We start from the raw sequence: 26,851 nt of genomic DNA on the forward strand, positions 1-26,851 counted from the left end.
AAGAGAAATGACTTCACTAGCCGCATGACCTTGAGCAAATCGTTGGACTTCCAAATCTCGGTGCCCTCAGCTCAGCCACAGAAAGAATGGCATCCACCACCTGAGGACCTTTCTGAGTTGCTACAATAAGTAGAATGACACAGAGTAAACATTGGTAAATGTCAGTAATGCACAAAAACTTATAATATAAAGCTTGGCTAAAGGGGCCACGTCCATCCTCTTTGTGGTCTCTGAGATTTTTCTTATCTTTCTGGTGCAGGGATGAAAGGGACATGGTCACTGACTGCCAACCTTTGGCCGATCCTCTAGGATACAGGAAAGCCCTCGACATCATCAGTGTTACGGCTATCCCATCTCAGGGGCCCAATCGGACAGGGGGATTTCACCGAGGTGGGTATCTAGCTCACAATACGGAAGCAGCTCTCTGGTTTTACATTGGTTTTACCAGACCCTTCTAAGGCATCTAACAAACACGGTCTAAACATAACATTTCCACCCTTGTACACGGGGCTTGTTAGTATTTCTGGAGAGTTGGTGGGCATGCTCCAGAAGCATCCATTAGAATTGCTTGGCTGGGGATAATATCACCTTTGATAGGCATAGTGTTCTGCAATGGAAACACACTCACCTAGACATTAGCCCATTTGACTCCCTCAGTATGCCCTCCCTACATCAGGCTGCCCGATTATTCCCATTTTACAGGGGACGAAATGGGCTCAGAGGGAGGGGAACTACCTGTCCAGGGTCCTACAGCTGGGAAGTGGCCATCTGGGACTGGCACCACGGTCTCTCTCTCCCACACACTGCTCAGTCCTGACCCACCCCTCAGAGTCAGCGACTGCTGCATCCAGACTGGCCAGACCAGAAGACACAGGGAAAGAGTTTTAATTCACAGGCAAACTATCAGAGAAACAGGAGGTCCTCCTGCTAAAGAAGGTCTCCAGTCTCTGTTCTCCTCCAGACCAAGCACTGACCGTGGAGCACGTCTTTAAGAACACTGCCATCGGGGCGCCTGGGTGGCTCAGTAGGTTAAAGTCTCTGCCTTCGGTTCAGGTCATGATCCCAGGGTCCTGGGATGGAGCCCCGAATCGGGCTCTCTGCTCAGCGGGGTGCCTGCTTCCCCATCTCTCTCTGCCTCTCTGCCTACTTGTGATCTCTGTCAAATAAATTAAAAATATTAAAAAAAAAAAAAAAGACTGCTGCCATCTACGCATGTGTGTGACTCAGTGGTAGTCATGACAGCCTCCCTCTGCTCCCCTACGTGTCCCTCTCTCAAGATGCACGCCTGTGCCTTCTTGGTTCTCATGCCATCATGGGCTCCTGTATCCTATCTTTCGGCCTCACCAACCTGCTCTCCTGGCTCCTTTCCTGCTTATCCACACCTAGGGCTTTCCCAGGGGCCTTTCTCTCCCATAAAACAAAACAATGATGAAGGAGGTAAGAAGGGTGCACAGAGGCACAGGCTCTGACTCAGGAGTGAGGCCTCTCAGTTTCCGTGCTAACTGGCTTGGGCCCAAAGGGAAGGCTCATTCCCTCCCAGGGGTCCATCCCTGGCTTCTGCACTCCCCTGCATGGCCCAAATCGACATGTGTGAGTCTGTGAGGTACAGCGAACTCTGCAAAGGAAACGCCTAGATTCTCTCTCAGCCCTATCATGTAACGGTGTAGCCGTGGGCAGGTTACTAAACCTCTCAATGCCTCCATGTTCCCATTTCTAAAATGAAAATAATAATCCCTAATATAATTTGGGGAAGATTAAGTCAGTTGATGCATAAAAAGTGCGTAGACGACTAGCTTGGCACACGGAAATGCCCACTGAAAGGAAACTACAATAACAGTAATTGTACTGTGATTCGAAACACATTTAAGGCTGAAATACGGAGAGGGTCAGGAGTTAGAAAGGTAAGTAAAAAAGACGACACTTAACTTGGGATTCACTCCTTCAATCAAGTTCTCCAGTGCCTCACTCTGTACCAGGCAGTGTCCTATGCCCTAAAGAGGCAGTGGGGGGAGAGAGAGGAATGGGTTCCCTGTTTACATGGAGCAGACAGTCTAGTGGAGAACAAACAAGAGAAATACTGGAGGGGAGGGAAACTAAGGCACATGAGCCAGAGTGTCCAGCCAGCCTCCCTAACTGAAAAGGCAGGAATGTAAAGCAGCAACGTCTCTGAAGGTTCACGTTCATCCTTGGGAGGAGAAATCACATTTTTTTTTTAAAGATTTTATTTATTTATTTGAAAGAGAGAGATCACAAGTAGGCAGAGAGGCAGGCAGAGAGAGAAGAGGGAGCAGGATCCCCGCTGAGCAGAGAGCCCGATGTGGGACTCAATCCCAGGACCCTGGGATCATGACCCAAGTCGAAGGCAGAGGCTTTAACTCATTGAGCCACCTAGGCGCCCCGAGAAATCACATTTGTGAAGTGGGACAAGCCAAGAACAGAGCCAGGGATAGTTTCGAGGTAAGGAATCAGAACCCACAAACTTGTATTTGGACAGGACTCTGGTACCCTCCAGACTGGTATAGAGCAGATTAAGAGAACTACATTTGCAAAAGAAAAATCTAATTTAGACCAATATGTATGAAATATCTCCTTTTTTTGGAGGAACTTGGAGGATTTTCTCTCAGACCTTAGCATCTCAAAAAACTATTTGGGGCCTAGGTAACTGAATTAAAAAAAAAAAAAATCTGCAGATGCTGTGAGTCTTGCAAATGACTTTTCCCCTCTTTTTTGGCCTACAGGAAGCTCAAAACTGAATTTCCTGTAGAAAATTCAAAACTGAATTTGCAACAGGGCCTGCTGGCATGCACTTTCTTCCCCCCTGAAATAACTTTGTTCCCGGCTTTATTTTTTTCTGTATAATTCTTAGATTTTCCTTGCTTTGATCTCTTTATTTATTGTAGTCCAGGTGTGTGTACATGTGTATATGTGTGTGTATAAAGTATAGACTCTAAATCATCTTTAGAGCAAGTTAGATTATAATAACTTTACAGCACTAAGTAATTAAGCACTTACTTTAAACTATGCTTATTTCTTTAAAAAAATTTTTTTTGAGAGAAAAACTGGTTTTTTTTTTTTTTAAGATTTTATTTATTTATTTGACAGGCAGAGATCACAAGTAGGCAGAGCGGCAGGCAGAGAGAGAGGAAGGGAAGCAGGCTCCCTGATGAGCAGAGAGCCTGATGTGGGCTCGATCCCAGGACCTCGGGATCATGACCCAAGCCGAAGGCAGACTTTAACCCACTGAGCCACCCAGGCGCCCAAAAAACTGTTTTCTATATGTGTTTATATAACCCATATTTATGTAGCAAGAGAATTTTTTTTATGTTTCAATTCCCCTCCCTGCCGCCCAACCCCTCCCCACCGCCCTGTCCTACTGCTTTTTTTTTTTTTTTTAAAGACACAAACATTTCCCACTGAAAATGCACAATTGTAAGTGGTCCAAGGCTTTCTCACTCCTTCAGCTACTGCCTGTGGCTACAAGAACTGTCTCTACTTTTCTTCATTTGCACTTCATTCTCCACCCCCATCCCATTCTGCACAGTGCCCCCAGCTTCATTTCCCAAAACAATCAACTTTGCCAGTCAGCCTTTTGGCAGTTTAAAATCTTCAGTGGCTCCTAATGCTCCTGGAGATAAGTGAAAAGCGTTTATCTTGACAAAATCTCCATCAAGTCATTCCTCACCTAACCTCTGCCCCAACCCAGGGATCCCCCCGCCCCTAATTCTCTCTGGACGGGTCTTCTCTTTCCCCCACTTCCTTGCATGCTCTCACATTGGTGCCACCACCTGGCACACCCGTACCCCTCCCCCCATCCAGCCTTCAGACCCCCTCGAAAGTCCTCCCAAATGGCTCCACCTGGCAGTGGTCTCTCCCACCTGGAGATGCTTCGGGCTGAACAGCTAATGAGTCACCCCCGGGTCCTGCAACACTGTGCAACTTTACCGAATCTACCTGTGTATCATTTGCAGTCTTGCACGTTTTACAACCTGGTTACCTACTGGAATAATTCAAATAATTCCATCTTCTTGATGGAAGGGACTTCTCGATGTTTTTGTATCCCCCTTGGATGCCTCTCGAAGTATCACATGTAGCTGACACTCCAGAAATAGTTGACAATGTTTATCCGTTTCCCTTCAAACACAACACGTGGAGCAATTGACAGGGAAGTAGTTAAGATCTTCAATAAATAAGGCACTCACTTGTTTGACAATTCACTAAAATGCAAATGGTTTAAAAACGTACGAAGTGTTTGACCACTAGAAATAAAGAATACAAGTTAAAATGATACAACTTTTCTATCAAATTAGCACAGGTTGGGGGGAAATCTCAGTATTTAATGGTGTTGAGGGTACTGGGGGTTAGGTACTCTCACAACTGCTAGTGGTATTGTAACTGATACAAACTGAAAATAATTAGACAATATGTAACAAATATTCTAAATGTTCATATACCTTGATCAACCCATTTAGAGAGCTGCTAGGGAAATATTCTAAAATTCAGAGAAAGCTTTGGTACCCTTCCCAGGGTTATAATACTGTATGTACAACCTAAATGTAGGAGAAGGAAATTCTACTTCCACTCGGTGGACTGTTACGTAGCCATTAGAAATGGCAGCCATTAACCTGGTAGGGGGCGGGGGGAGGAATGCTTATATTCCAATGTTAAACTAGAGAAAAATACAATATAAAATTATGTAAAATGAGTAATTCCAACCACACAAACAAATGCATGAAGGAAAGATATCAAAACAGTAAAAGCAGTTATACTTGTTTATAGTTTACTATGTTTTCCAGATTTTCTAGAAGGATTGGATGACTACCAGGAAAAAAAAATGCTTTTCAAATTGGATTTTCTTTCTTTCTTTCTTTCTTTTTTTTTTTTTTTTTGTTGTTGTTGGTGGTGGTGTCTGATGTAAGGAACAGGCTCACAGGCACTGGTATCAAGCTTATGGGACATATATTTTTGTTTCCCCCTGTTTTTTTTTTTTTTTTTATTAAGACACAGAAGAGAGTTGAAGAAAGGGAAAGAGAAAGTGGGGGCAGCATTCTCATCCTGATTAATCTCTGCAGTGAGGTGGGCGGGGGTTGTCATCTTTGCAGAGCCAGAAACAGGTTCAGAAAGGCTCAGGTCCAAGGTTACTGGAAGGGCAGAGTCGGGATTCAGACCCAGGCTATGGGCGCCCCCAACCCCCCCACCGTGCTCCCTCACCCTCATGCTAAGGGTAACCCAGCCAATATGGGGCAAGAAATCGCAAGGAAAAGGGCAAAAGATGAGTCCAAAATCCTAGTGGTCATTTATATGATAGTATTTTTTAAAAGGCGAAAGATTTATACGATCTGAAGAGAAACCAGAGCATTGATGGTATTTTTTAAAACATTGGTTTCAGTGTGTAGGATTGTGGACGGTCTTTTCCCTTCTCTTTTTTCTAGACTTTCTGTAAGGTAATATTAAGGTCTACTTTCATACATGTGCAAAAAGAAAACTGCGTTTGGATTCACTGAACTGTGAGCTGCAGGGAGATGCCGCCTACTCCTGAGAGGACTAAAGGAGTTGGGTGGGGGAGGTAAGGGGAGGCAGGGCACAGGGCTCCTGTCCCAAGCCAGACCCTGCACCACAGGGCTGCAGGAGCCTCGAGATTTGGGGGACGAGGTTGCAAGCCATGTGCATGCGTGTGCGTGTGTGTGCGCGTGTGTGTGTGCACGCTGTGGGAGTTGCCCATGATGGGAGCAACTGGTCCTGGGGTAGGAAGATCGAAAGATCTTCCCAGGGTTATAGAGCTTTAGAGCTTTCTGCAACAGTGAGCCTTACACCTCCGAGGGAGTCAGCCCCACCCTGAGGCTTCTCCACGCCATCCACATGGGTTGCACATGAGTGTGCTGTGTCAGGCATCTTTCCAGAAAGTTGTCCACCATGGCTCACTTCCCTACAGTGTGCATTCTCAACCACAGAGCAAGAAGAAAGGCATTTGCCGAGGACGAGGCAGGACCGGGGAGGTGAGCAGCTTTTGTTCTAGAGGGATGGGGCTCTAGGGACTGTATGGGGTTCTGGGGAAATCCTGTCCAATCGCTCTCCACGGCCCGCTCCCTTCATCCTGGAGGGTATCGTCTCTCGGAGAGCTCCGTCTCACCTCAGTGGGTAAGTGGGACACTCCTTGGCAGGACTCCTGTGGCTCCATCCCAGGAGAGGGGAATAGGGAAACTTAGTTATACAATTCTAACACAAAGAAACCTTAAGGGGAACCCTATTCTTTCCAGAAAATTTGCTTTCGATCTTCCTACCCCAGGACCAAGTGCTTTTATTTTTCCAGCTCCTTTATCAACCTCTGTTCCTAGGTATAAACAAGACTGTGGGAAAGTCTTGGAGACTTTGGAGAGCCATTTCCAGAAAGTGACTGGGGTTTAGGAATGAGTGTATGGTAAGGAGGCAGTGGAAGTGAGTCTTGGGCGGCTGGTGAAGGAAGATATCTGTGTGGCTAGGCTGGGGCAGGAGGTGATGCAAACAGCCATCCCAGGAGCTGGCAGAGAGGAAGAGAGAAGGGAAAAGGCCCGACAGGATCTGAAGGGCCCAGGCTCTCCAGCAACCTGTCTTGTGAGCGCAGAACCTCTTGAGGTCCTGTTACACCCACCACCCAGCTTCGAGGCTCACCACAGACTCGGAAGGTATAGACGGGCAGCCCACCAGTTCGTACCGAGATGTAATCCCGAGAGATGACCCCACTTGTCTGCAGTCACATAGCCATGAGCTGGCTCTTAGACGGAGATGGGCTGACCCCAGTTCTAAGATTCTTTCTGTCCCAAATAGCACTGTGTCCTCTAGCCAAGACAAGGGGCCCTCATTCTCCCACAGACAGAAGGAAGGGGAGAGAGGAGACTGAGGAAGGCAGAAAGACTGAGTTGTCAGGGGCTGAGGTAAGGTGAGGAGGAGAGAGGGGAGCAGAGGGAGGTCTGTCCCACATCTCCTAGGAGCTGTGAGGTGCCAACAGCAGTCAGGTTTTACAAATTCAGAGTGGGATCAAGTCACCAAGGTGGGTGGTCAAGGGATACTTTTACCTAAATTTTAGGTGCCTTTGGCCATACATGGGGCCTCACTGCCCATCAGCCAATAACATCCCTCATGGCATTCTCCCAATGAGCATTTACCCGAGGCTTTGAGGGGAGAAGGGCACTGAGCTAGGAAGCCCGTTTTCATTCCCCCCTGTTCCACCTAACTGTGTCACCTTGAGCAAATCACTTGGAAAATAGGGAAAAACAAGAACCAAATATAAAAAGTCTGTCTCTATGCCTTCCCAACCTCTCTATCCACTTCTTTTTTTCATCACTCTCTTGACTGCTGGAGAGAGAATGACTACAAGTATCTCACGGACCCTTTCTTTTCATGAAACGCAAGAAAACACTGAAATCCAGGCCACTGAGGCCTCCCTTTGGAGAGCAGCCTCCCTTTCACACTTCCTAAGACAAGGCTTTGCACTAAGCAAGACTCAGTAACAATCTCCCAACCAGCATCGGCGTGACTTCCCTTTGCTGCAGGCAACTGCCCAGAAGATTCTTTCTTTCTATGAATGATTTAGGAGTAAGTGCCATCTCTGTTTGCATCTGGAGGAATAAAACCATAACAGAGAAAGGAAAAAGCTGTGGGGTATCCAAAAATAACACCCAGATATGTTGGCTTCCCAGTTCACCTCTCTGTACCCATCAGTTCTTCCTGGATCTGTTTCATACAGCAGAGGCAGACTGGGACCCCCAATGTCCAGATAGCTGAGATCAGTTATGAAACTGTTCCAGAGTAAAGGCAGAGAGGTGGTCCAGCAGGACTAGGGTTCCTAGCCCCCCCTCGCCCCAGTTCTCATGGGCCCGGTCCTAACTCCTTCCCCACTGCAGGTGCCCTGCAGTCACGTGCTCTTGTCAAGTGATCTGCAGTGCCAGCCTGCACACTCTGCAGAAAAGAACAGGGGGGAAACAGAAAGAAAGAAAATAGGGCTTTCTCCTGGGAACCTCACAGCCTCCCAGCTTATAAAAGCTTGTTACCTCCTGGATTATTCACCTTGCTACCTTCCTGCAGAGTCCCCACTGTCCGGCAGAACATGCTCTCAGACCAGCCCCCACCCCCACCTTTGGTGCATCCAAGAGAAATCATACTCGCCGAGGGGGATCTGCTGATGTCTCCACCTGGTTCAAAAATGCAGATGTGTGACCACAGGACAGGAAAGGATACTGGTGGTAGGGCCGAATCTTTCTCTCTCTCTCTCTCTCTCTCTCTCTCTAAATAGTGAGGCCCACTGACTGCGGAGCCTTTGTACTATGCTCAGCTTCCTCTGCCTCCACCAAACTTTGTGACTCATGGTCTGTGTGCAGAGTGAGGCAGCTGAGAGGGCCTCAGCAGCGGCGTGAAATCGGGAACTTGCTCTTCTCCCAACGCTCTCCCCCCAGGTGCCACCTGAGCCCCTACCTGGCAGCAGGGGTAGGAGGCGAGCACAGCTCCAGTGTTTTGGCTGATCCTAAATAGCTGTCAGAACCCCGGACCTGCGTCCTGATGGACTTATGTCCATCGGGATCATCTCTCTCTCTTACACACACACACACACACACACACACCCCTCAGTTCATAGCATCTGAGCCTCTCTATAAGGCCGTTGATTCCTAGACTGGTCTGGGTCTCCAGTGTTCCATTCATTAGAGATACAATGTGAGACCCTAATTGCTCTCTTTTCTTCACCCACAATGCCTCCAAACCAGAGAAATGCCTGGCAAATTTTTAAAGCGGAACTGTGCATAAGGAGGGTCTGGCTAACTGTTGCACATCAGTTGAGGGGATGGTTGGGGAAGGGAGGAAGAGATGTCGGGGGTGGGGGGTGGTGACAGCCAGAAGGTGGCCGACTCCCCAGAAGGTGCGCTGTACCCTCAGCAGCGTCTCCTCCCTTCATCACTGAGAAGGGCTAATCTGGAAGTTAGGGAACCTGGGACCCGCGGGCGGCAGGGGTGGACAGAGGCCACGTCCCTCCAGGGGCGGCGACAAGAAGCTCCCAGGACTGGCTCGCGCCCCAGCCCTCTGCACCGGCGCCGCCCCCCTCATCCTCGGAGCCCGGCACAAGGTAGGCAGCGAGCTCTCCCCGCAATCCCAGGCCGGCTTCCCGCATAAAACTCCCCAGCGCAACCCGCTTTTGTTAATTCTGCAAATGCTGTCACACGGCCACCTCCACCAACGCTCCCTGCCTGCTCGGCTCCAGGGGAGACCCGCACTCCCCACCACGCAGCCGCTCGAGTCACTCCAGCCCCCCCGCCCCCTGACGGACCACCGCCCACCCGCCCCACGCCCGCGCACTACCGGCCCGAAGGACTTCCGAGGACCCCAGGGTCCCCGGCCTCAAGCATCTTTGTCCTCTCAGCGCAGCCGCGAGCGCACAGGGCGACAGAAAGAGCCCGGCTGGGTACCGAGTCCGCGCCCCCTGGCCTCGCCGGGCCCCGCAGGGGGACAATGGTCCGCGCCCCGCAAGTTTGCGAGCCCCGAGGCAGAGCCCTCCTTACCGTACATCTCCGCGGGGCGAGCGCCTCCTGGGAGGCCGCGTCGCCGTGTCGCCTGCAGCCAGCCCCGGCGGCGCCTGCCTTTCATTCACAGCCTGGGCGGCGGATGGCGGCTGCCGGCGGAGGCCGGGGCGGGGCGGGAGCGGGAGCGAGGGCGGGACGCGGAAGGGCCGGAGCCGGGAGCCCCGCGCCCATTCAGCCGCCCAGACTGAGCGCGGCCGGCCTGCGCTCGGGTTGCCGGGCAGGGCCGCGCCGGGAGGGGAGGAGGCTATGCTAATGAGACGTCCCGCCCCCTTGCTCGGCCACTGCCAGGCCGCCCCGACCCCCGGCCCCGCCCCGCCGCGCCCCGCCCCAGGCAAATCCCCGCCCTCCGCCTGGCGAGGCTCCAGCAGTCTCCCCAGAAACCCCAACCCCAAGGTGCGCCCTTCCCAGCCTGTCGCTCCCAGGTCCTGGGCCGCGCGTTTTCCAGCTGCAGCGTTCTTCGGGGGAGTCGCCCACCCAAATTCCCTGCCCCTGTCGGAATGCGCAGGCCGACAGCGGACATCGCCGCTAACCCTTGCGCCCAGAGGGTCAGCCCGGGCTCCCGAAGCTGCAGGTGTACCCCTCCCCACCCCCACCCCGATCTGTCCAGGATGCTTAGGCTGAGCCCGGGGAGGCAAGGAAGAGGGACTAACTCTCCTTCCTTCCTTGGTTCCCTCAGCGAAGCCCCATTTCCTAGTTAAGAACTCCGATGTGGCCCTCCTAGTCAGCTTCTGGCTACCAAAGAGCGTCCATCCTGCGCCAGGTACGCGGGAAACGGACCCCACCCCACCCAACCCCTAAGTGCTGCAGGGAATTATGCCCCTTGCTTAATTCACACTTTTTGCGCCCAGGATCCTCTCTACTTGTGCTCCAGGCTGACTTCACCCTATGTGAGAAGCAGACGGTAGACAGAAGGCTCCCGCCCCACACCCTGATGACATCTTCTGGCCTAGCTGGTGGCTTCCCTAAGGCTTCTCCATCCAGCTTCCTCGGCCTCTCACACATTCACCTGGCCTTCCTTCCAGCATCTATTCCTTAGTTTCTCCTCTTATCCCATGGTTGAGGTTTTTGTCCCTAACATATTCTACAAGTAGGAGTGAAGGAGGTAACAACCTTAAAGATGGTGTGATGTCTCTCATTGTACAGAAGAGGAAACGGAGGCGTTTGATTTGTGTTCTTCCTAGATACCGAGCTGTGTGTCTGCAGGCCAGTCATCTACCCTCTCTGAACCTCAGCTTCCTGCAGAACTATTGGTAAGTTTATATAAAACCTACGTGAAAGTACACAGTGGGCACTCACACAGTTATTTACTTTCTTTCCTTCCTCCCCCAGGGCAGGGAACAGAACCGGAGGGTGGCTGGACTCTTGGAACAGTGTTCTCTCCGTTGTACCCCAAACTCACGTTCCCTATTTCTGTCTGGCCTCACCATCTCCTTCTACTTTCTTGCTGTTTCCAGGTTTTGCTCTAGCTCCTTTACCTCTTTACCTCTCTTAGCAGCACATGTGAGCACTGGAGGCCCCCCTGGAAACCCTGGGAGGGTTCCTGAATTTCACATTTAGTCCTGACCCTCCGATGACTTACAAAGAAGCTGTATCTCTATTCTCTAGTTTTAGGAAGTCAGGTAGCTTTGAGATCTGCTAAGAGTCACACCTGAACCAGTGTAGAAGGGAGCATTTGGAGTCAAGCTTGGTCTGAACACTGGGAGATACTCCCAGCCCACAGTTCTGTTCAACGCAAAATATTAAACACTGGTGCTCTCAGCACAGTGGCTGATGCACTGTCTATCTTCATGGAGTGAAATGTCTGGCAGGTGCTACTCCTGTATGAGGAAGTTGGGTGGAGGCACAGTCTTTTGGCTCACAGTTTTTTTTTTGTTTTTTTTTTTTAAATTATATCTATGTATTAGAGAGAAAGAGAGCGAGCATGGTGGAGCACAGGTGCATGAGCAGGAGGAGGAGGACAGAGAAGGAGAGGGAGAGGGACAAGCGGACTCCCCACTGAGCACGGGGCCTGATGCGAGGCTCCATCTCACGACCCTGAGATCATGACCTGAGCCGAAATCAAGAGTCAGGTGCTTAAATGACTGCACCATCCAGGTGCCCCTGGTTCACAATTTAAATGTAAGGGCAGAAACCAAGAGTCCCAATAGCCAGGACAGTGTGCCCATGAAAAGACATCATGCAGCTATCAGCTATTTAGGTGAACTATGGTAAGGAGGAAAAGTGAGAATTCAGATTTCAGTCCTACCTAGGTTCTTTCTGTATCTGCAGAAACCCAAAACATGGTGATGAGTATGGCAGGAAGGAAAGTAGAGAAGAAATAGCATTTACGGTGTGTGTATTATGCTTTGGGCCACTTTACATAGTTTATCTCAGCCAACACTCCCAGCAACCTTGAAAGGTCAACAGTGCTACTCCCATTCTGCAGCCGGGAAACTGAGGCCCAGAGAGGTGAGATGACTCTAGTAAGTATCAAGCAGGGATTCAAGCCCAGGACACTCTGCCCTCCAGGAACAGTTTTCCGACCACACTGTAACGCCTTGCAGTCCACACTGATGCACACAAGACAACTGCATTTTGAATTGAGTAGTTCTCCACAGTCCAAAGGCCATGCCCCCTTCCTTCTCTTTTACCCGTTTTTGCTCTCCTTCCTCATCTGTATTTCACTCTCCCGTTATTCGGGTTTGGAGGGTGGGGTGGAGAGGGTCTTAAGCTATCCAGACCAAAGCAGGTGCTCTAATTTTCACCCCTTCTAAGCCATCAGCGGTGGACCCTTGAGGCATCAGCTGTGCCAGAGCCCAGAGGTGTCTTGGCACCTGGTCGGCCAGGCTGGAGGAACTGAGCCTAAGGAAAAGTTATTCTCCGTTTGCCAGAGAGCACCCTCGGGAACACGATCACTCCGGGCAATGTGCTTGGCTGCAACAGCTCAATGATCCCTTCAATGGGCACCACAATTTCCAGAGTTTCTGTATGGACCAAAGGCCAGATTTCCCTGCACTTCAGAGAAAGGAGGGCTTAGAAGTGGGAGGCAGTCCACAAGCATGGCATAAAAAGCTGGACTCTCACTTGCATCCTGGGCTCTGGCATCACACCACGCCTGTCCTTCAGTCCAGGAGCCTGGTCTGTGATGTTCCAGCCCTACACAGCCACACCAGTCTCCTCTGTGTCTGTCCAGGAGCCTCTAATTGCTCCACCAGCCACACAGCTTCAGCAGCTCTTGCTCTGGGCACCAGCCTTAAGCGGCCAATGGCTTTAAAGGGCCTTCCAGAGAGGGTAAAACGGAAGAGGACGACAGCTCCGGGTGATAGCGCTCCTGAGAAAAGAAATGATCCGGCCTGGAGAAGGGTCCAGGGAGAACCAGAGGGAGGGTGTGCCCCTAAGGTTGTCACGTAGCTGATTAGCTGTGAAGCCTGAAATAGAACTCAGGATTCCAGACTCCGGGCCTGGTGACTTGAACCTTTGGCACTTCTCCCTTGAAGCAGGTACCTTGACCTACTTCTCAGGAGCCTCAGGGAAAGAACAGCCTATAAAAACAATACCCAAGTTTAGGAGCAGGTGGGTATCCTAGGACCGAAGAATGCATCTCCACAACACAGAAAACAGCCCAGAGCCGGGTCAGTAGGACGTGCTCTTGGCCAGGTTCCTGGAAGCTGCCTTGGGCTGCAGGAGGGACACAGGGGGACAGAGCTGCCTGCTGCCGTGAGATCACAGGCTGTGCAACAGAAGGCTGCTGCAGACAGATTTCACCTCTAAACCAGATTTTGCCAGAGAGTGAGTGAAGTGAGGTATCGATTATTGACATTTCAAGGTTTAAAAATATTAAGCAAATTCTCCTGGTCACTGTCCTCTTCACTGTTTTCGATTCCTCTCGTGTTTACCCCCCAGAACAGAGTCAGCTTCCCTTCATTAGGTGCTGCTGTCTGTGGTCTCTGGAGAAGAGGCTCCCTTCCCATGTGAAGTTCAAATCCATGTTCACTTGCTTCTAGTAGAAAGTTCAGGAATTACCATGCCCTTTGCCCCCACTCTTCTGTCCTTTCACTCTGTCCTTGTTCCCAGCTGTCAGGAGCCACCTGTTCGCCACTCATCACCTCCCATCTCCAGCCTGTGGGATGCTTGCTTCCACTGGGACACACTGAAAGACTTGAAGGCCCATGGCGCCATGTTTGTCCATTGAAAGACACGGTTTAGAAGAAGGAAGAACATGGGAGGTGAATGGCTGGTCAAACGGATCATCTCAGAAGGTCAGATCTGGCTTTCCAGACCTTGGCTAAGGAGACCAGCATGATACTGCACCCAGAAGGAACAGGTTTGCCCACGGCCTGGCCAACCCGGTCAAAGCGGGGTTTAAGTGAACTTGGAGAAGGGAGAAAAACCTGACCACTAGGAATATAGGAAGGACGTGTGATGCTGAACTCAAAGCCTGGGGAAATGGTACCAGTGGAGGCAGAGCCCTGGGACTTCAGTGAGGCCAGATGCCAACTCTCCAAGGACGTTGGAGCCTGGTGACTTGAACCCTTGGCACTTCTCCCTGGCCTGCCTGAGCCATACCCAGACTTCCCAGCCTTGTCTATTCACAGCCTCATGGTGGCTTTGGAGAGCACCTCTCCTTTTCTCCCATAAGATGCCCAGTCTTTGGTGGCCGTGAAGTTGGAAATCCCTGGCTATGCCCATTTCCCCCTCCCTGGGCTCCGCTTGGCTACAGGACCCCTCTTTGATACTCAGCCCCATTCTCAGCTTCTAAATCTCTAAAGTCCTAAATCTCTGAATCTCTAAAAGTGCTCACTTTTCCAGCTCAAGGATGACAGCTCAGTTCAGTTCCATGACAGAATGCTCAGCCACTCCCAAGGGAAAATAATGAAGAAGCTCGCACATCTTTATACCAACATGCATATAACCAAGGAAGTCAATTTGATTTTGAACCCATTAGTATCTTACGTCTGTTAGCTTAGGACTCCGTTGTGCTCTAATTTATGGGACATACATTTACTGAGAGCATACTCCATGCAAGAGACTTTGTTAGAGAGTCTAAGAGAGAGAGAGAACTAAGAACACTCCTGCCATCCAGAAAAGTCAGGTCTAGTAGGAAAGGTAAGTCAAGACATTAAAAAATGGCATATCAGAAGAAGGATCAAAATAGAGTGTCAGGACTCTGAAAACTAAAATGTTGCTTAAAGGAATTAAAGAAGACACAAATGAATGAGAGATATTGTATTTATGGCTTAAAAAATTTAATATGAATGTTAAAATGTCCACAGTGTCCAAGACAATCTTTAGATTCAATGCAAGCCCTATCAAAATTCCAACAGCATTTTTTTCAGAAATGGAAAACAAATCCTAAAATTCACATGGAACCACAAGGATTCTGAATAGTCAAAGCAATCCTGAGAAAGCAGAATAAATTGGAGGCATCACACTTCCTGAGTTCAAGCCATATTACAAAGTAATGGTAATCAAAACAGTATGGTACGGGCACAAAGATAGGCATATAAACCAATGGAATAAAATGAAGAGCCCAGAAATAATCCCTCACATCCACAGTCAAATGACTTTCAACAAGGATGCCAAAACCATTCAGTGGGAAAAGTCAGCTTCTTCAACAAATGGTCCTGGGAAAATTGGGTATCTGCATGCAAAAGAGAGAAGTTAGACACTTATTTTATACCAAACACAAAGATTGACTTTAAATGGATTAAAGACTTATACATAAGACCTGAAACTTTGAAACTCCTAGAAGAAAGCATACTTAAAGAGCTTTTTGACATTGATCTTAGCAATAATTCTTTCGATATGACAACAAAAGCATAAGTAAGCAAAGCAAAAATAAACAAATGGGACTACATCAAACTAAAAAGCTTTTATACAACAAAGGTAACAATAAACAAAATGAAAGGGCAGCTTATGAAATGGGAGAAAATAATTACAAACCATGTTCCTGGTATGGGGTTGATATCTAAAATACATAAGGAACTCATATGACTCAACATCAAAAGAAGGAAGAACCTGAGATGAAAATGAGCAAAGGATTTGAATAGATGTTTCTCCAAAGAAGACATTCAAATGGTCAGCAGGTATATGAAGGGACGCTCACATCACTAATCATCAGAGAAATACAAATCAAAACCACAATGAGATACCACTTCATGTCTGTTACCTAAAAGGCAAGAGATAACAAGTGTTGGTGAGTGTGTGGAGAAAAGGGAACCCTTGTGCACTGTTGGTGAGAATGTATTCTACAGTAAATATGGAAAACAGCATGAACAATTAAAAATAGAACTACCATATAACCCAGCAATCCCACTCCTGGATATGTATCCAAGGGAAATGAAATAGATATCTATTTTTTTAAAGATTTTATTTATTTATTTGACCGAGAGAGAGGGCACAAGTAGGCAGAGTGATAGGCAGAGGGAGGAGAAGTCAGCTTCCTGCCGAGAGCCCTACACAGGGCTCAACCCCAGGACCCTGGGATCATGACCTGAGCAGAAGGCAGACGCTCAACCAATTGAGCCACCCAAGCAACCCCTGAAGTCAATATCTTGAAGACATGTCTGCACTCCCATGCTCAATTGGAGCATTATTCACAACAGCCAAGATACGGAAACAACCTAAGTGGCCATCAGCATATTGTTTGGTAGGAGAGATCACCGGTACTTCCACACGGCCCTATTTACATAATAGACCTTCCTCCACAGGTGAGGAACCCATTTCTGTGATTATGCCAAGCTATGAGAATGTGTAGTCCAACTCTGTACTCAAGAGCTGAGGGAATAACTATGGGATGGACTCCAGGGTTCTAGGGCCCACTGTGAAGTAGATTCTGACCAAAATTCCACTTATGACCTGATTCTAGTAGACCTTCACTCCAACCAGTGGGCAAGAGAGATATGAAATGTTCTGAAGAATTAGTGTTAGGCCAAAGTCATTGCCCAGTAATCCCTAAGTGATCCTTTTTTTGTGGCCACAATCCCCTTTGGGAAAGGGTAGAACTACACACCGTCTATACTTGTGGTGGCACGGCAGTGTTGTTCCTCAAATGCACCCAGGCTTTCCCTTTATTCATGAAGTCTTGGGTCTAGCAATTTGATGTGAGGCTGCCACTCTATTGTAAAGACTTGAGCCAAACATTTTTCCAGCAGACCAGGTGTTTGGTTTTCAAATTTTCAAATTATTTATATAAAAATTTTTAAGTCAAATGGGATCCTAGTGGTTGATTATTTATTTTAGTATAAAAAAAATCCTGGAAGGCCTGAAGCTTCTGATTATCATACTCGCCTTGCTGCCCAAGATGCAAATCACGTCCCTGTATCACTAGCAATTAACTGTCATCTTTGGCCTTTGCTGAGCCAGGATCTGTCCATGGTGTTTGAAATAAAGGAAGGGGAGTTGCAGGGGGAGGGTCCCTTTCAGCGGTAGCCTAACACAGCCATTCTTGGCCTACTTAGGATAGCCATTAAACCGCTCTCAAAGATTTCCTTCATGAGCATTTTCTGGGCCACCTTGGGGACATAGAAAGAGGATATGAAAAATGCCCTCGGATATTTCTACCCTTCAGTGCCTTTGAAGTCCTTCCTCAACCTTACACTATATTGTATCTTGGCTTCACTTAACATTGTTCTCTAGTGTGACTAGGTTTTAGGCAGCCCACCAAGAAAATAAGGAGAAACACTTCCAACTACTCAAATTAGTATGTTAAATTCAAATTTCTAGAAAATGGATCCACGTCTATAAATTCTAGCTGAATCTAAAATGTTGGTTATCTTCCTTAAAAAAAAAAAAAAACCACAAAAAACAAAAAACAAAACAAAACAAAACCCCAAACTGTTCCCATGTGTGTTTCCCACCATATTCATATAAATTAAGAAAAGTTGGTGTGTGTGTGTGTGTGTGTGTGTGTGTGTGCAACTTGCCCACAGTGAGCGCTGATCATTAACTCCTGGGTTCTACTTTATAATTGGCCCCCCTGGGCATGCTGGTACCTAATTCTAGTTATATGTTTGGAGATAACGAGGAGTGAAGGTGGTAGAGTAGGGAAGGATAATTGGCTTCTCTTTGCAAGGTAACTCCCTTAGATGCTTCTTCATGTAAAATAATAATAGCCTCATTAGATAGAAAGGCAGATCCTGTTAGGACTGGTGGAGGCTCAGTGAGGTTTGAGGGCGGAATAGGATTTCCTAAGCTCTTCATATTCTTGCATATTTTCCCATTTTAGTGCTTGAGGTATACCAGTTTGCTGATCAATGCCCCAACTTTGATGTCAGAGATCTAGGGAGGCTGTCAATTCCACTGACTTTGTAATTTGGCAACTCTTGGAGTGTAGCTTTGAGTTATCTCTGTCCTGTGGCTGTAAGAAATGAGTTTTTTTTTTCATGCAGTCTCAGAAAATTTGTATTACAGTCTGAGAATTTAAGAACTTGAGTTGGCGACTTATTTTCTTTTAGGCAAATTCAACACAACGGAAGTCATAGCATTCTGTAGTCCTGTAATTCCTTTTGACATTGCTGTAGTTTGGCAGGATCAAATAGTTGGTTCTAACAAACAGCGATCAGGGGCATTATTTACCTTTTAATTTTTTCCAGCCACTGGATGTCATGTATACTAATGATATTTACTTTTCTTAGTCTTAAGTAACTAGGTAGCAGATTCTGTCTTCTACCAATTTCCCCAAGGTTCTGTTGCTGGCAACGATCTCCCAGCACCAGTTTCTTTGAACTAGTCAAGGTTCTTGGTCTACATAGCATAAACTAACTCTGGCTAGCTTAAGCAGAAAAGAAATTCATTAGAATAGTAGAGAGTCAATAGGAAGCCCAAGATCAAAACCCAGCCAGAAACCAAGAGAGACTGGGAATCCAAATGCCTTCAGGATCACACCACTAAAATAAGGCCACCATGGCTGACCCCACCACCACTGGCTACGTGCTGCTGCCACTTTTAGTGTCTCTGACAAAGGATGCTCATTCCTTTTCATCTGTTCTTTCAAATCCATACTGCAGTAACAAAGACCTACCACCTTCTGTATCTTCACAATATTCAAAATCTTGAACAGTAGCGTCTGTTTCACTGGTTGTAGACTGCATGCTTAGTTGGTATGTGGAGAACAAGGAGAGCTGTTCTGCTTGGTTTCTGTAGTGGAAGGTGGAACCTTGTTTCCTACAGATGTTGGATTCCCTCACATGAGAAGTGTGTTTGGATGCTAGGTGGTCCCATTCCACTCCCCCCAGAAAAAGTCTACTATGGTCTTTAAACTGAAAAGATTTAGAACAAACATCAAAAAGACAAAGCGTAAGGTAGGCAAAAGTTGTTTATTAGAATTAATTATTTTAACAAATAAAAATCTCCATGTCTAGATAAATTTCTTTCTAAGATGTTAGAAAGTCTTGGAAAAGGGATTGCAAAGTAACTATCAATAAACTTTAAAAATTCATGAGAAACTAGAAAGGAATTGAAATTGAAATGACCTTGTATGAAGGAAAATTGTGGATTCTGCTAATTACCAGATTCATGTTAAATGCTGACAATTAATAGAATCACTTGGTTAAACAGGGTTGCTTGTTGTGAATACCTAGAAAATGATTAAGGGAACACTTGGAGCCAGTATGAATTTATGAAGGATCAGTCATAGTAACCATCTTTATTTCCTTTTTGAATCAACTGACCAATCATTCAATCTGTTAATCCATTAATTGGTTTTTGACCATCAGTAGACAAAATGAAAATGTTTTAAGTACTGTGTCTTTAAAAGGTGAAAAATACCATTATTTGCTTTTACTATAAAAAGAAACCATGGTAATTATGGAAAAGTAGATAGAATTTTCTAGTGAAATGAACTCCAACGATTACCCGTACTTCCTCCCCACTAAAATTACATTAAAGGACTAAGAACGATAAGAATCTGCAAGGAAATGGAGATGAGGAGAAGAGATAACAGGACCATAGAAGACAGCACGTTTTTGGAAGATCGAAGTAAGGAAAGAAGATGTATGGCACTGACTTGGCAGAACAAAGAGATGGAAAACAAGTGCCCACAAAGGAGATGCCAATGAAAACAAGGCGATGTGGACAGCAGAACTCCAGGAATTCTCAGGATCACAGGCACTAAGAGCCAGATGTAGGGAGTGGAGCTGAAAACGGGAGAACTGGATAGGACTCCTGTCCATTCACATTTCTCATCATGTTTTAGTGGGTTGCTTTTAAATATAAACTGAAAGCCAAAGATCCTCAGATCCTTAAGAAAAGCATCTAACAGGGGCACCTGGGTGGCTCAGTGGGTTAAGCCTCTGCCTTTGGCTCGGGTCATGATCCCAGGGTCCTGGGATCGAGCCCCACGTCGGGCTCTCTGCTCTGCAGGGAGCCTGCTTCCTCCTCTCTCTCTGCCTGCCTCTCTGCCTACTTGTGATCTCTGTCAGATAAATAAAGAAAAAATCTTTAAAAAAAAAAAAAAAAGCATCTAACATGAAAGATAGAGAACAAAACACAAAACAGGAAAAAGGACTTGCAGGACATAGAGACAGTGTAGGTAGTAGAAGAAAACTTTACATTTAATATCCCCAGAGAAGGAAGAGAAAATATGGCACCAATGAAAGAGGACTTCCGTTTTACACTACATTTGTAGAGCCTTTTCCATTTATTATATGGGGCAAGAGGCAGCCAAATGGATAGACCTCCCATTAACATGGACACTCCGGATTTTTGTTTTGTTTTGTTTATATATTGTAATTTTAGAAATGGATTAACAAAGTATTAAAGGGCTCTAGAGTTAAAGTTTTAAAATTAATATTTAAATTTATTTGTTATTGAAGTAAACTTCACGCACAATGTTGCATTAGTTTCAGGTGTAAAACATAGTGATTCCACAACTCTATACATTATGCTAGGCTTGCCACAATTGTAGCATCTGTTACCGTACATAGAATGTTGGATTTAAGGGACAGAAATTAACACTAGATAACTGAAACAAAAATGCAATTCATTAGAAGGTTATGTGTAGCTCATCGATTCAAGGGCAGAGGTGAAAAATCAGAATCAGAATGGGCAGGAACCAGGGCAGCTCTGGGCTCCCAGGAGCAGGAATGTTGTATTAACCAGCTGGAGGAGGGCATGACTGTTGTGGTGCATCAGTTCCAACTTTTTGTTTTTAAAGTGCTAGGAGAGAGAACCCACTTGTCCTAAGTTGGATCAGGGGTTTACCCTCTGGCTAGGGAAGCAAAAGGAAAATTATTAGTTTTACTAAAAGTCCATCAGTGGAGAAAGGGAAATCTCCTCCTGGATGTCCAAATGACATTATCAGAAGAGGGTATGAAAACGAGGGAGCAAAGCCAGCAAATTTCTATAGTATCTATGGCTCAAAATAAGTTTAGAAACCATGAGTCTGCAGAATTATAATTTTTTTACATTGACAATAATCCATTGGAAGTACGTATTCCATCAATTACCTCTTATGGGACATCAAAATAGTTTTCTATTTTTTGCTTTTATAAGTATACCTCGACAAACATCGTTAGACCCTAGTTTTTACAGGCTTCTTTATTAAGAAGTGGTAATCTAGAATCCTTATGGACCAGAGATTTCTAGGCTGGATGATGTTGTGTGAAGAATGCTGTTGGTCCATTAGATGTTAACTTGCAGAGACTTTACTAATGCTACATGGATTTTGCCTTTGGCCTCTTTCTGTTCAACAACTTTGTGGACAATTTAGATAAGCCATTAAAAAAATGGACTTAAAAAATTTGCAGACACCATAGATCTAAGAATGGTAACCAATATGGCACAACGTCATCAAACTTCAGAATGACCCTTATGAACTGAAATACCAGGTCTAAGCCAACAAAATTAAACCTAATAGGAACAAATGTAAAAGTTCTGCATTTTTTTTTAAACAATTCTTCAGAGACAGGAAAGGTAAGTGCTATTTGGACAGAAATTCATACAGAAAGGCATGAAGGTTTTACTAAATGCAAGGTTGATATGGTTCAACAGTATGATATCCAAAACCAGTGTGATCTTAGAATGTATTAAAATAAGTAAAATATCTAGGGGCGCCTGGGTGGCTCAGTGGGTTAAGCCTCTGCCTTCGTCTTAGGTCATGATTTCAGGGTCCTAGGATCAAGCTCTGCATCAGGCTCTCTGCACAGTGGGGAGCCTGCTTCCCCCACTCTCTTTGCCTGCCTCTCTGCCTATTGTGATCTCTGTCAAATAAATAAATAAAAATCTTTAAAAATAAGTAAAATATCTAGAACTTAAATGCTAGCCTCCTGTACCTTTTGCTCTGCTCAGACTAGAATGCTGGTTACACTTTATTTATTTATTTTTTTAAGATTTCATTTATTTGAGAGAGAGAGTGAGTTAGAGAGCACAGGTTGGGGGAGTGGCAGAGGGACAAGCAGACTCACTACTGAGCAGGGAGCCCAACATGAAGTTCAATCCCTGGGTGCTGGGGTGATGATCTGAGCCAAAGGCAGACACTTAACCGACCTAGCCACCCAGGTGCTCCACTGACTGGTTACACTTTGAAAACGAGATAGTAATAAACTGGAGAGCATGCAGGGAAAGGCATCTAGTAGCTATAATGATAATTTACTTAGCACTTACAGTGTGCCAAGCACCATGTCAAAAACATTAAAAAAAAAAAAAAACCTTATGAGGCAGGTATAATTTTACAGATGGGGAAACTGAGTCAAGGGATGCTCAATAACTTGCTCAATGTCACACAGTTAGTAAGTGAGAAATCAGAGACTGGAACCCAGGAGTCCAACCTGGGAGACTGCTGTCACCTGTCATGCACACTGCTATTTTGTGAAGCAAAACAGGTGGCCCCACCACATAAGTGTGATTTAAAAGACTCTAAGCCAATCGTCTGCAGGGAAATATCTCACTGGCTAGCTGGACCACACAAATAAGCCAGTAATGCAGTTGGTCTTGGTCTTTAAATCTAGAGATCTTAATATGTTGCAGATTGAAAGTTCAGCTAAGAAAAGATTTTGATAAAAGGAAGAATTGTTCAAGGGTGCTGGACAGTGGAATTCATTCATTCAACAGCTTGAATTGAGTGCTGCATTGAGAGCTACAAAGTACTTGGCAGTGGGGTAGGCCTGATAATATAATGATGAAAAAGACTAATGCGTCTTTGCTCTGGCAGCTTCACATTCAATTGAGGGTTGAAAATAACAGCTGATCCTTGAACAGCACAGGTTTGAAGTATTCGGATCCACTTATATGTGGATATTGCTCAATAAATACAGTGTGCTATTGTAAATATCTTTTCTTTTATTTTTAAAAAAGATTTTATTTATTTATTCGACAGAGAGAGAGAGAGAAAGAGAGATCACAAGTAGGCAGAGAAGCAGGCAGAGAGAGAGGGGAAGTAGGCTTCCTGCTGAGCAGAGGGCCCGATGCAGGGCTCGATTCCAGGACCCTGAGATCATGACCTGAACCGAAGGCAGAGGCTTAACTGACAGAGCCCCCCAGGCGCCCCAGATGCTTACATTTCAAAAAGAAAGTCCATTATAAATATTAAGCAAATAATGGTATGTATGGCCTCGTATTCAGAGAGCTATTTATGGATAGAATGAAGAATTGCTGGATGTACCCCATTGCCTATGGGGTCAGCCCTGCCAGTGACAACCCTGTCCTGCCGCAATCCCCCCCCGCACCCCCCGCTTCCTGCCCGACTCTTTCTTTACACAGTGTTTGCCCTGAGTCTTACCCTCCTTTGTTTTATCCTTGAAATTTCTCACTCTGCCTGTGTGTGAACAGCTCTCTATCACCATGTCCTCAATATAGGCATTCCCAGACTTAGGATGATTCAGCTTAGGAGTTTTTGACTTCACAATGGGGTGAAAGCAATGTGCATTCAGTAGAAACCATCCCTCAAATTTTGAATTTGGATCTCTTCCCCGGGCTGGCGCTGTGCAGGACAACCCTCTCTCATGATGCTGGGCAGGGAGCACAGCACCCAGCCAGCCTGTGACCGTGAGAGTGAACCGTCCACACACAAACCATGCTTCTGCACCCGCACGACCATTCTGTTCATTTTCAGCGCAGTCTTCAGTGAGTTACATGAGATGGTCCACACTTGAGTATAAAGTAGGCTCTGGGTTAGATGATTTGGCCCAGCTATAGGCTAGTGGAACTGTTCTGAGCACATGGAAGGGGGGTGCGGTTTTGCAGGTGAAGTGAATGAAATGCATTTTCGACTCATGGTATTTTCAGCTGATGAAGTGTTTCTCAAGATGGAATCCCACCGTAAGTTGAGGAAGATCATACCAGCTTTTGCAGTCCCGTAATTCAGGCAGTTGATAATGCCTTTCAGAGCTCTTAACCGAGCATTTTCAAACAAATGTGTGTATCCTTTTATCTTTAAGTTTTAGAGTACGCCTTCTTCGAAACACAGTGGTAGACCATCTCCACACTCCTTCTCTTCCCCTCCGCCACTCCCATTCCCAAACCACCATGCTCCCCAGCCCCTCCAGCTTCGAGTGGATTCTCATCCCGGGTCATATTATTTACGCCTCAGCAGAATCAGAGTGGAGAGCTCGAGGACCCACTGAGGTCCAAGTGCTCGCAGCCGAGCAGAATGACTGCATTGGAGAATGTGGCTTGGCGGCCATGAAGCAGCTCCCTCCTCATGGCTTCTGGGGACCAAGCACACATCCACACATCACAAGGACGGTGCAGGCGGTGCTGGACACAGGTGTAATGCACAACAGAGACTCCAGAGACACAACACACACACGGACTGAGCTCTGCCAGAAACAGCCATAAAGATAATCTTCTGTGTGGAGCTGGGAGCTGTCTCACACCTCTAGCCCCAAGCCGGGGTAGTGTGCAATGCCTGTTTCGGGCCCAGGATAATGGAAGGGGGCAGCAGTGTCATTGCAGTGATCTGGAGCAAGCATGACTGAGGCAAAGAGACACAAAGAGACACAACATCCTTGCCCATTTCTCCCTGTGACCCCCCACCTCCACCCCTCCCAGGCAACTCTGGGAATAGTCAGTTCTGGTTCCTTCACCCCATAGCTTAAGGGACAGCCAGAGATTTAATTCTGGGATATCACAGTGATCATTTGGGAACAAATAGGGAAGTGGAAAAAAACAGAGTGAAGATAACAATGTCCCTGGGGACTAGCCGCCCAGCTCTCAGTCATGGTCCCCAGAGAGGAGGCTGTGTTCCCAGGGTATGCCAGGCCTCACTTCAACCTTGAGCCAAAGCTATTTTCTCCTCTTGTTCTGGGACCAGAGGATTCAGGTGTTAGGAATTGCAGGGATGATAAGGAGGTCTCCAAGGGCAATAGAAATCACTGGAAAAGAAACTGTGAGCAAATCCTGTTACAGTTTCTTCTTAATGTCTATTAATACATCATATTAAATAATGTAACTGAACGAAGTTTAAAAAGGAAAGACCACAGAATGTGAAAACGATTTGTGACAAATATAACTCGTGGGAGCTTACATTCTTAAAAAATTTAGATCTAATAAAAATTTTTATGGCTACTCTTTATCTTCTCTGTGGCAATTGGTCAGTGTGTAAAAGGATAAGAATAGACAATTTTATACACAGGCAAATAGAAACTGTGGGCTAAACCACTGACAGAAATGAGAGAAATACAAATCAAACAGCTTATACGTTCTATTATATACTTACAAGTCTAGCAAAAATGAAACAATAAAGCCAGCATCATTGAGACTCAGGTAAAGAATCCAAAAGGTAAACAAAGTATTTGCACAATGACACATTCACAGATTACTTATGATGCCAAAAGTAGTTTAAAAACAACCCCTAAAAATGTCAGAGTAAGGTATTTGAGCAAACTGTGGCATAATCAATAAAATGGAATATTATGTAGCCATTAAAAATAATAAGCATGATGGCCATAGAAGTGTACATATTTGGAAAATTGCAAGAATACAGGGTGTCTGTAGGCAATAATTTCAGGTGAATGTATATATTCTAATGAGGGTTTAAAGTGTTTCAGAGAGATGTACTTGGTTTATGGAATTTCCTTTTCTATAAAGTGCATAATCAAAATATATGCATTTATAGACAAAAAATGTAAAAAAGGGGATGGAGAGTAATTTCTTCTTTCTCCTTGTTTCCCAGAGAAACCATGAAGATGAATTAAGTGATTTGAACTTCTTGGCTCAAAATACTACATGCTTAGATGAGTGAATGGTTTAGGGTCTTCCTTGGAAAAAATAAACCATATCCATCTGTCAACTGTTAGGATGTTTTAAAATTAATTTAATGACATTAGAAAGTGCTCACGATTAATACTGGTTTTGTTTTTTGTTTTTTTAAGTTCTAGAATGTATCCCCCTCAGGGCACCTGGGTAGCTCAGTGGGTTGAGGCCTCTGCCTTCATCTCAGGTCCTGATCCCAGGGTCCTGGGATCGAGCCCCGCATTGGGCTCTCTCTGCTCAGCAGGGAGCCTGCTTCCTCCTCTCTCTGCCTGCTTGTGATCTGTCTGTCAAATAAATAAAATCTTTAAAAAAAAAAATAGAATGTATCCCCCTCACATGTCTCTCCCACTCCTCTGTCACACACACACACACACACACACACACACACAGTACATTAAAATTAAACTTTATTATTTGGCATTAGTAAGAAAGGAGAAGGAATCTCCAAGGTATTTACCATATGTGTGTATCTCCACGCCTCTCCTATTTAATTCATTTTCTTTCTCCCTTCAATTGGTTGTCCCCTGTTATGCATTCACTGTACTCATACCCCCTACAAATCCCATCACTGCTGTTCAGAGGTGGTGATAGAGTATCATAGACTGAGAAATTCTGTATCTTTCCCTTGTCTTTTCTTTATCCTGGTATTCTCTGGTATTGAATTGATAGTATAACAGGTCAGTCTTATATCAGAACAAGAAAAAATGAGCCAAGAGTTGTCACCATTTGGAAAATATCTTACAAGAAAACAGTGAATCTTTGGGGCACCTGCGTGGCTCAGTCAGTTAAGCATCGGTCTTCGGCTCAGGTCATGATCTTAGGGTCCTGGGATCCAGCCCCATGTCACTCTCCCTGCTCAGCGGGTAACCTACTTCTCCCTCTCCCTCAGCCGCTCCCCCTTCTTGCACTCACTCTCTCTCAAATAAATAAACAAAATCTTTTTTAAAATGCGGTCCTTAATGAATGCAAACCAAATTAAAAAAGAAAACAGTAAATCTTTTTATTATATGAGATACAAACAATGTTAAAGAAACATTTGAATATTTCATTAATATATTTTAACATTTTAATATATCAGTTATTTCATTCTCAAGTATATAATGTGTTTCATCATAATAAGGTTCCAAAATGACATCCCA

The 26,851-nt window shown here is 45.8% G+C and overlaps 1 protein-coding gene across 3 annotated transcripts in view; it reads right to left on the reverse strand.

Annotated features, from left to right (window-relative positions):
• Window positions 1-9,760, reverse strand: part of EFR3B (EFR3 homolog B) — an 89,080-nt gene extending 79,320 nt beyond the window's left edge. For all 3 annotated transcript variants that reach the window (XM_013052977.2, XM_013052976.2, XM_004745936.2), the window contains exon 1: window positions 9,522-9,760. In XM_013052977.2, coding sequence (XP_012908431.1) covers window positions 9,522-9,606 — 85 coding nt within the window. In that variant the 5' untranslated portion in view covers window positions 9,607-9,760. The remainder of the gene's footprint in view (window positions 1-9,521) is intronic.
• Window positions 9,761-26,851: the final 17,091 nt, after the last annotated feature.

This window comes from Mustela putorius, unplaced genomic scaffold, assembly GCF_011764305.1.
Source record: "Mustela putorius furo isolate JIRA1106 unplaced genomic scaffold, ASM1176430v1.1 tig00000281_pilon_pilon_pilon, whole genome shotgun sequence".
Taxonomy (NCBI): Eukaryota; Metazoa; Chordata; class Mammalia; order Carnivora; family Mustelidae; genus Mustela; species Mustela putorius.